The sequence below is a fragment of the Lutra lutra genome, chromosome 4 (genome assembly GCF_902655055.1).
Source record: "Lutra lutra chromosome 4, mLutLut1.2, whole genome shotgun sequence".
Classification (NCBI taxonomy): domain Eukaryota; kingdom Metazoa; phylum Chordata; class Mammalia; order Carnivora; family Mustelidae; genus Lutra; species Lutra lutra.
The window spans coordinates 42,767,056-42,777,611 of NC_062281.1; the positions used below are offsets into that span (position 1 = coordinate 42,767,056).

Sequence of the window (10,556 nt, forward strand, 5' to 3'; positions counted from 1 at the left end):
ATACAAATCGAAAATGTTGGCCATTCCTTCTTAGCATAGATCATTTAAAAAATTTTAACTTTAAAATTTGCTTTATTTTTTAGATTTCTACTCTAATAATGTATATGTAGAGGAAATATTCTTGACTTTATTTTTTTTGCTTAATTATTGAACTTCAGTTATTGTAATAAATACTAGTTTTACTTTTTATATTATTTTATGGTTTAAAATTTTATTTTTTGAGATGTTAAAAGGCTCCTAATAAAGCAGAAGTCCCCAGTTCCTCTCTCCCTCTGCCTCCAGTTTCTCAGTACAACGGCCAGCTCGCCCAGTGTGTTGACAGCTCAGTGCTATTTCCTGGGTTTCACTGTAGTAGTTTCCTAAGAAAGAAGAGATGGGAGGTAAATCATTTTTACTTCCTGTGTGTCTGAAACTTAGTACTTGACTGACAACTTCATGTAGTTGTAAAATTCTAAAGTGAAATAGTCTTCTCTTAGAATTTTGAAGGGAGGGGCGCCTGGGTGGCTCAGTGGGTTAAGCCGCTGCCTTCGGCTCGGGTCATGATCTCAGCGTCCTGGGATTGAGTCCCACATCGGGCTCTCTGCTCAGCAAGAAGCCTGCTTCCCTCTCTCTCTCTGCCTTCCTCTCCGTCTACTTGTGATCTCTCTCTGTCAAATAAATAAATAAAATCTTAAAAAAAAAAAAAGAACTTTGAAGGGAGTACTTTACATATCTTCTAGCTTTCCAAGTTGAGAAGTATGATGCCTTTCTGATTTTCATTCTTTGCATGTGACTTGTATTTTCAAAGTCCAGAGTGCTAATCATTACACCATGGAACCACCACAACTTGTATTTTCTTTATGAAAGCTCTAGCAGCTTCTTTTTCATTTCTTGTGCTTTGAGTTACAATCTTGATGTGCCTTAACATGGATCATTTTTTCATTTATTGAGCTGGGTACTTTAGTAGGTCCTTTCAATCTGAAGACTTCATGTCTAGGAAATATTTTCTTTCTCTCAAAACAATTTCTTTTGTTTTCTTTGGAATTTTTGTCAGATATTGAACCTCATTAACTGATTCTCTAATTCTTTTATCTTTTCTCTCCTAATGGATATCACCTTTTTTTTTTTTTAAGATTTTATTTACTTATTAAAAAGAGAGCACAAGCAGGGCAGAGGCACAGAGGAAGAGGGAGAAACAGACTCCTTGCTGAGCAGGGAGCCCATTGGGGGCTCAGTGTCAGGACTCTGAGATCACGACCTGAGCCAAAGACAGATATGTTACTGACTGAGCCACCCATGTGCTCCATCACTTTTTTATTTTTTCATCTGTTGCCTGGCATCATCTCTTTTTACTGTGTTCTAACTCTCCTGTTAAATTTTTATTTTGGTTGTCTTTTAAAGTTTCTAAGATATTTTCTTATTCTTGATTGTTCTTTTTTATTGCCTCCTCTTCCTGTGAATGCCGTTTCTTACTTGAGGATATTAATTATTTTCTTAAAGTTGTCTCCTCTTTCCTCCATTGCTCTGTTTTATACAGGTTTCTTCTTTTCTGTTTATTTCTTTTGGTTTCTATTTTTCATCTTGGAGCCGCACCTCAAATAGTTGTTGATCCTTGGTGTTCATTCATATTTAAGAGTGATGCAGTAAAACATTAATTGAACACTCTGTGTATCGGGCAGGGGTGGTTGATTGGTGGTCCTCCCTGGGTAATTAGGCGGTGAGCTGGCTGGACCTTTTCTCTGCGGTCATTTAAATCATCCCAGAGATGAATCTTCCAGTACCATCTTTTTGGGGGTGGGATGTGAGAGGGATGCCAACGCTATAGGTATTCTGGGAGTTGGCAGTAAAAAGGCAACAGCAATCTTCATTTTGATTTGTTACTATATCCTTTCCTTCTAGAGTCCCCTGGTCTCAGTTTTCTTTGGTTTCTTTCTTCAGAGAATAAACACACTAGACAAGAAAGAATAGTTAGTTGGTTACATGGGAGTAGTGGGTGGGTTCCGGTGCTCTTATAATGGCTGTAGTCCAAACTCCTTCCTCCTGAGGTGTCTTAAGATTCTCCGATGTGAATAAACTTGCACTTTTTTTTTTTTTTTTTATTAGAATCTCCTTCTTTGGGTTTTACATTCTCTATACTCCCTAAGCAGGTCACTATTCCATTTCTCTCTGTTTTCACATGTAAATATCTCCTTGTTCTATCAAAGGCCCAGTTATTTCTCTTTCTCATTTTGTTTTGTTTTGTTTTTTTTTTTTTTTAAAGATTTTATTTTATTTATTTGAGAGAGAGAGATCACAAGTAGACAGAAAGGCAGGCAGAGAGAGAGAGATATAGAGAGAGAGGGAAGCAGGCTCCCTGCTGAGCAGAGAGCCCGATGCGGGACTCGATCCCAGGACCCTGAGATCATGACCTGAGCCGAAGGCAGCGGCTTAACCCACTGAGCCACCCAGGCGCCCTCATTTTGTTGTTTTTAGGGTAGCGTCAGAGAGGTGAAGACAGCAGAAAGGGCTCTATTCCATATTTTAAAGCTGGAAGTCTCTTAGATGTTGATATAAAAATTGAATTTGAAGGAGAACCTGTGTTTTAATTATACAAGGTCATTGCTGCATGTTTTATAAGTATCACTGATAGTATCACTGTAGTATTTTACTTCAGTTAAAAAATCTAATATTGCTTTAAAACTGTATATAAAGACTCTTTCTTTTTGATTTCCAGGGTGGTGTTGGTATCCAACTATACACAAACCTTGAATATTCTACAAGAAGTATGCAAGCGTCATGGATATACTTATACGAGGCTTGATGGACAAACACCAGTCTTTGAAAGACAGAAAATTGTTGATGGCTTTAATAGTAAATACTCTTCTGATTTTATTTTTTTGTTAAGTTCCAAAGCTGGTGGTGTGGGACTTAACCTCATTGGAGGATCTCACTTAATTCTCTATGACATTGATTGGAATCCAGCCACTGATATCCAGGTATGACTATTTGTGCATTAGAGAAACAATATAGAATGCAAACTGGGGATCCTGTTCCTGCTGGGGATTATGAGGTATGAAGCCAATGGTGATAACTGCTGCATGGTAGGCCTTACTTTCTTTTAGGCACTCTGCTAAATGCCTTACATCTATTTAATCTTCACCAGAGTCCTGCAAGTGTGGATATTATTAGCCCTAGTTTACAGATAAAGAGATGGAAGCTTGTTCTGAGCCACATAGCTTATGAGAGGCAGGGCCAGGATTCAGACCCAAACCTGTGTATCTCTTGTCTGTACTTCACTGCACAGTTGGGCCTTTGGGATGCCCATGACTACTAGGGAAAGACAGTAATGTGTTGTAGATGCTATTATCAGTGTTTGTGCAGGGTATAGTAAAGATATTAAGCTAGCTTATGTAGGAAAATATTTTAGAAGGAGCTTTTGGTTTTCTTTAGAATACAGTCCATCGGCATGTACCTTCAGATTTCTACCTATGGATTTGCACCTCATTTGGTATCTGTGTTGGGGAACCCGAAGACAACCTTCAGGATCAGTGATTACTAGAAAGACTCATAGAACCAAGAAAAACAGCTATCCTCATAGTTATTGTTTATTACAGTGAAAGGATACAGTCTAAAATCAGTAAAGGTAAAAGGCACATGGGGATTTCAGGACACACGAGGCACAAGCTTCCAGTTGTCCTCATCCACTGACATTGTATGGATAATACTTAATTCTGCCAGCATCCACGAGTGACAACACCTTTTGAAGTACTGCCATGCAGAGAATTTCGCTCAAGTCTTGGTGTCCAGAGATTTTGTTGGAGGTTGGAGTACCAGTGTGACTGACTAAGTTGCTCAGTCTCACCTCCATAGGTCAGATTGTCCCAAGGTCCCCACCTCAGTCACATTGTTAGCAGAAACTATCTTCTGTGGCCCAAGGCCTCAGCTAAACTAAGGTGCTCTTATCAGGCAGGATATCACAGGGGCTTAGAGTTTATCCCCAGGAGCTGGTGGAAGGTGAGACTTGTCTTTAGAGTGTGTGGGGTTTGAACACTAGCTCTCTACACTATCACTAATAAATTGTGAAACCACAGGAATCTACCTATAGCCTGAATTGATTAGGTATCCTAGGGATTCCTTAAGATTAAGTCAGTAACTACTTGGACTGGGAAGAAACCCTCCACGTCCACGCTGTACTTGGTTCTTTGCATTCTTGCTGTCCAAACTTGCTGTCCTAGTCTTTGATGCAGATAGATGCTTTCACTGTTGTGTGAGACACCCTGCAACTATTTTACAGTAGGACAGTGTGTGTTTACCCATCCCTTTCTTTATCCCAGGAGAAAAATGTGAGGTGGGGAATGGTTGGGTATGCTGGGCTTTGTTTTCTGAAGCTTTAAGTAAGATCTAGATTTCCTAATCTTAGGTGTCTCAATACATATTGCTTATGTGAATAGGGTTATTGGTTCCTACTGTACTCTCTGAATTCTCATTTATTTTCTACAGGCGATGTCTAGAGTATGGAGAGATGGTCAGAAACATCCTGTACATATTTACAGACTCCTAACCACAGGTAATAACCCTTCAGTGTGGAAAAAAAATGTAGTCTCTTTGAATAATCAAACAAAAATTTGTGCTTTGTGCTTTGAGATCAGGAATATTGTTATTTATTAACTAGTGTGCTAACATGTTTTACCCTACAAAAATAACAGACTTAAAGATCTGAAGTAAATAGAATCAATGTTTTCTCTTTAGGTACAATAGAAGAAAAGATTTATCAAAGACAGATCAGTAAGCAGGATCTTTCTGGGGCAGTCGTAGACCTAACCAAGACATCTGAACATATCCAGTTTTCAGTAGAGGAGCTAAAAAATTTGTTCACCTTACATGAAAGTTCACATTGTGTTACTCATGACCTGCTTGACTGTGAATGTACAGGAGACAAAGATGGCACAGGTTAGTTGTATTTTAATTGTGTTATGATGGTGAAGTTAATTTCTTTCTCTTTGGCATTTGAAAACATTTAAATACAGAGTAACTAAAATATTTACCATTGGCATTTGTTAGTTTTCTTTTTTTCCTCATGTCATAGGGTACTTGTCAGATGGGTATTTTTTTTTTTTAAAGATTTTATTTATTTGAAAAAAAAATTATTTATTTATTTGAGAGAGACAGAAAGCATGGGCGGTGGGGAGAGTCCGAGGAGGAGCAGACTCCCTGCTGAGCTTGGAGCCTGATGTGGGACTTGATCCTCTGACTCCAAGATCATAACCTGAACTGAAGGCTGTTGCTTATCCACCTGAACCACCCAGGCAACCTACTGCCAGATGGGTATTTGAGAAAATATTAAGTAGAACCTTATTATTTATCTCAATTTAGCTGCTTCTCAATTAGTTGTAAACAATTTAACTTGTTTAGGAGAATCTTTCAAAACCTGGTATAATGACTTTGGAATTAACAAAAATGTTTTTAATCCTTATTTCTCTTTCACCTGACAAAATCCTACTGTGTGTTAATTTTGTGTAGAACTCATTCGTAATGGGGTCATCCTTTCTGAGGCAGTTAGCATGGAACTTCTCATTACTTGAGAAACTCCTAGTGCTGCTCAAGTGAGGCTGAGATCACCAACCCTCCAGAGTTGACACAGTTCGGATAGGAACTGGATCGGGAGTAGGACTTGAGCAAGTAGTGACTAGTACCTGAAAGTCACTTGGTAAATTGCATCGAAAAGGTTTAAGAAGGGGGCGCCTGAGTGGCTCAGTGGGTTAACCATCTGTCTTCGGCTCAGATCATGATCCTATGGTCCTGGGATCGAGCTCTGTGGCAGGTTTCCTGCTCAGCAGGGGGTCCGCTTCTCCTTTGCTCATGCTTTCTCTCTTTGTCTCTCTCAGATAAATAAATAAAATCTTAAAAGAAAAATGGCTTAAGAAGGTAGACTGAGGTGAAAGAATATTTTATATAAGTCAACATTTGATTCATATGCTTTTTCTATTTTAATCTCTGCTCTTATTTTCTTTTCATTTTCCTTGTATTTACTCTAATGTCCTTTTTCTTATTGTTCAACTTGAGTGCTTAGTTTGATGATTTTCAGTCTTCTTTTCTACAATGGGTATTTAAGGCTGTACATTTTCCTCTAAGTTGAATCTCATTACTCTGATATGCAGTTCTAAGTGTTTTCTATTTTCCATTATGATCTCTTCTTTGACTCATGCATTACTTAAAAGTATGTTTTAAATGTGTTTTAGTTTTTGTTATTGTGTTCTAGCTACTGCAGAGTAGTCAGAAATATGGTAACTATAGAGACATGGTATGTGGTCAGTTTGTAAATGTTTCTTTCTTTCTTTTTTTTTTTTTTAAAGATTTTATTTATTTTAGAGAGGGAGAGAGAGAGAATGTGTGAGGGGGCAAGAAGGGGCGGGGTAGAAGTAGAGAGAGAATCTCAAGCAGACTCCACACTGAGTGAGGAGCCCTCACGACTCTGAGATCATGACCTAAGCTGAAATCTAGAGTGAGATGTTTAACTAACTGACTGAACCACCCAGGCACCGCATAAATGTTTCTTTTGTGCATGAAAACCATGTGTATTCTCTCAATTACTTAGATTAGAGTTATGCCATATTAGTCAAATTTTCTGATGCCAAAGAAATTTTTTCTTATTTTACAGATTTAAAAATTTACAATTTTAGCTTATAAATTGCTAATGTATTTAGTGGTTCAACTGTTTATAAAATGTATATGGTAAGAAACCTTCTACATTACTCTCATCTAATTTCTAGCCCTTTTATCCAATAACCATTATTAGTTTTTTGTGTATCCTTCTAGATATGTTTTTATGCTCATGCAAGGAACTCTAAATATATATTCTTACCCACTTTTCCCACCAGTAAAGGGTAGCATAGGGAATAGGTATAGTTCTGTAGCTTTTTAACTTAATAGTATATCTTGAGATCTTTCTATATCATTATAGAAAATTTCCTCATTCTTTTTTTTCCTATATAATCCTTCATTGTATTTATATACTATAATTCATTTACCTGTCCCCCACAGGTATAATTAGGTATAATTATAGGTATAATTAGGTATACTAATTAAGTTCTTTCCAGTCAGCATATATCTTTATTCATACATCTTTTTCCATATGTTTAAGTATATCTGTAAGGTAAATTAACAGTGTTGTTGGGTCACAGAATGTGTATATTTGTAATTTTAACAGATAGTGCCAAAATGCCCTCCACTGGGGGTTGTATCCTTTATTTATTTAATTTCTTTTGTATCAAATTTTTATTTACATTCTAGTTAGTTAACATATAGGGTAATACTGGTTTCAGGAGTAGAATTTAGTGATTCATTACTTACATACAATACCCAGGGTGCCCTCCATTGGGGGTTGTATCCTTTATACCCCACCAACAATAGACTAAAATGACTATTTCTCCACAGCTTTGTCAGTTGAGTACATTATCAAATGTTTGAATTTTTCTATCTGATGGTAAAAAAATAATGCATTGGTCTAGCTTTAATTTGCTTTCCTCTTACTATGAGTGAAGTTGAGCATTTTTTCTTAAATTTAAGAGCCTTCCTTTATATGAACCATCTGTTCATATCATTTGCCCATTTTTCTATTAATAACCGAACTTGGTTTTAGATGTATTTGTAATTGAAAGAAATATGTTAAAATCTTACAGTATAACAGTGGATCTGTCAAAATTTCTTGCTAATCTATCAACATTTGCTCTGTATATTTTGTATCTTCTTTGTGAATTTTTTAAATTTTGGTTTATTTGATTAATAGGTAGTGATTTCTTTATCCTTAATACCTTTTGCTTTCATTTATCCAAGTTTGTATATTATACTGGCTTTCTTTATGGTATTTATCTGGTGTATCTTTTCCCCTTCTTTTGTCTTAAGTATGTCTGTGTCCTTATGTTTTAGTTATTTTTCTTGTTAATAGCATAAAGATGGACTTTCTTTTTTCCAGTCTCATGTTTCAACTAGAACATTTAGTCTGTTTACATTTATTATAATTAATGACATATTTTGATTCACTTCTGTCTTTTTGTGTTGTTTTTTTCCAGCAAAGGCCTACTAGTGGTTCACTCTCAATCTTTGATTTTTCAAAGTGTATTTGCTTTTTTCTCTCTCTCAAATGCTGTCTTTGCTAGGTGTACAATTCTAGTCAGTGGGGTTTTTTGTTTTTGCCTTTGTTTTATTAGTACTTTGAAGGTATTATCCTACTCTCTTCTAGAGTCTTAAAGTAATGTTGTCATCTCTTATGACCTCAATGATTTTGTACATTGACAGGATTTAGATATTAAGGAAAGACAGTTTTTTAAAGTGTGATAAAATTTAAAAAGAAGTCTTTATCTTTTAGAAATGCAAAGTGAAATATTTATAGTTGATATATACTACATATTTATTTCATAATAATAATATGGAAGTAGAGAAAGCAGAGTTTAAATAAAACAAAATTGGCTATTAGTTGGTAGTTCCTGAAGGTCGGGTACATACATTTCTATCTTGTTAACTTTTATATTTGAAATTTCCCATGAGTAAAAAGTTTCAAAAAAAAAACCTTTCAAGAGCTTCCATTGCTCTTAAGACTAAGACTAAAATCTTTAAAGTGGTTAGTTAGGGTGGGGTTAAGTGCTATAATAGGAAACTCAAAAAGCACAGTGGCCTACCACAGTAGAAGTATATTTCTCATGTAGCAGGGCGCATAATAGTAACGTAGGGCACAACTTTCTCTAAGGTGATTTGGTGATCCAGGCTTCCTCCTCTTTGGGTTCTACCATCCTACCATCCCCATAGGCCTTAGAGTTCCCTGCTGGGATCCCTGCACCTTGCTGCCAGCAGGTAAGAGAAGAGAAAAGGTAGAAAACCACATGGTGTGGGGGATTTTTCTAGGCCAGACCTAGAAGTGACACAGAGCATGTCTAGCCACATTCCATAAGCCAGACTCAGTGGTTGCATCTAACTGTAGGGGAGACTGGGAAATGTGGCTAAGTGCCCTGGAGGAAAGAGATATGGATTATTGAATAACTACTAGCTTCTGCCATTCTTGATTTGCTCACAGTGTTTTGCATTATCCAGCCCTTGAACACACACCTCACCCTTTACTATTGAGCTTCATCTATGCTCTCTGGGCTCTAGTTGCATTGGGCTCCTGTCAGTTCCTCGACCGTAGCCTTTGCAGGTCCTTCTCCTGGAATGCTTTACCTCCTTTCCCCATCTGGTTCTTGCCTTCTAATCTTTCATATATTAATAAAACAAGTCAGTTTTTCTGATATGTGCTGAGTTCCCCGTATTTTAATTCCATACCCTTACCACTGTTTGTAATTCAATTCCACAGTCCCTTGTCTTCAATTTTGAAATCTAGAAAGACCAAAAGTTGTTCTTTTCTTCATAAATTTGCAACAGATTTATTTGGTGGCAAAAACCTTACCTAAATTGATGGGAATTTATCAGTAGTCATTAACCCATTTCATGACTATTCATATGACTTGCTGCAGAACATTAATGAGTTTGATTATGGGGTGCCGTCCCACATTATTCTAATTATATTCTGAATTGAGAAACATAGCCGGCCCCAAAGGTTTTAGATAAGGGATTGTGGACCTGCAGTACATCTGTTTGGATGATTATTTGTTTAATGAATCTCTCACTAGATCACAAGTTCCTTAAAGTCAGAGACCAAAATGTAATAAATTATATAAACTCATTATGTGATAAAATAAGAAAGTATTGTTTATAGTAGAGTATTGATTGACCTAAGGATTTTCTCATTGTTTTACTTACCACAGGTGATTCACTGGAAAAATTCCCCACCTCTAGAAATTGTCAGCTTGGTCCACATCAGAAGCCCAACTCTCTGAAACCTCTCTCGATGTCACAGCTGAAACAATGGAAACATTTTTCTGGAGATCATTTAAATCTTGCAGATCCTTTTCTTGAAAGAATAAGAGAAAATGTCTCCTTCTTTTTTCAGAATATAACCAATCAAAGTACTGCTATATAAGGAAAGATTACTTCATGACCTTCCCTTGCTCCCCTCTTTAAAAAAGTTAACATAGTAATTAAATATAATTTTTGAAAACTAGTAGAATTATTTAAATTATAATATGTTTTGTTGCAAAATGTATCATAGTTTTGATACAGCCTAAACTTGAGTTGTTTAATTTTTTTGTATGTGTTCTTCAATGTTGAAACATTAAAAACATAATTCTGTCATCATGTAATTCTTCATTAGTATTCCATAATTAATGCACTTTTATTAAATGCCCATTAAGGAATTTTCATAAGGAATATAAAAAGGTAAAATACCTAGTCCCTGTCTTTGGGAAATCCAATCTACTTAGGAATATTAGACATAGATGTGTGAGATCAGTTTCAACTAAAGCTCAAGGGAGAAAGAGATCAGACTAGCAGAGGCTGAGTGTAAGAGTGGCTGCAGGGCAGTTTGACTGAGAATGGTCAGCAGGTTGGGGCAGGAGATGAAGGACATGCTTCAGAACACTAGTTCGTAATCTGAAACCTCAGACTCATGGGGACTGACAGGCAGTCCGTAAAGCTGTGTCCAACAGACATCGTTTGCACTCTGAATAGGG

The 10,556-nt window shown here is 36.5% G+C and overlaps 1 protein-coding gene across 3 annotated transcripts in view; it reads left to right on the forward strand.

The window, feature by feature from the left end:
* RAD54B (RAD54 homolog B) overlaps positions 1-10,191 on the forward strand; it is a 95,348-nt gene extending 85,157 nt beyond the window's left edge. Inside the window, exons 12-15 of one of the 3 annotated variants that reach the window (XM_047726528.1) lie at positions 2,693-2,954; positions 4,459-4,525; positions 4,708-4,902; positions 9,753-10,191. In XM_047726528.1, the coding sequence (XP_047582484.1) occupies positions 2,693-2,954; positions 4,459-4,525; positions 4,708-4,902; positions 9,753-9,967 (739 nt within the window). In that variant the 3' untranslated portion in view covers positions 9,968-10,191. Of the gene's footprint in view, positions 1-2,692; positions 2,955-4,458; positions 4,526-4,707; positions 4,909-9,752 lie in introns of all 3 variants that reach the window. The other 2 variants (XM_047726529.1, XM_047726527.1) reach the window with 2 other exon arrangements.
* Positions 10,192-10,556: the final 365 nt, after the last annotated feature.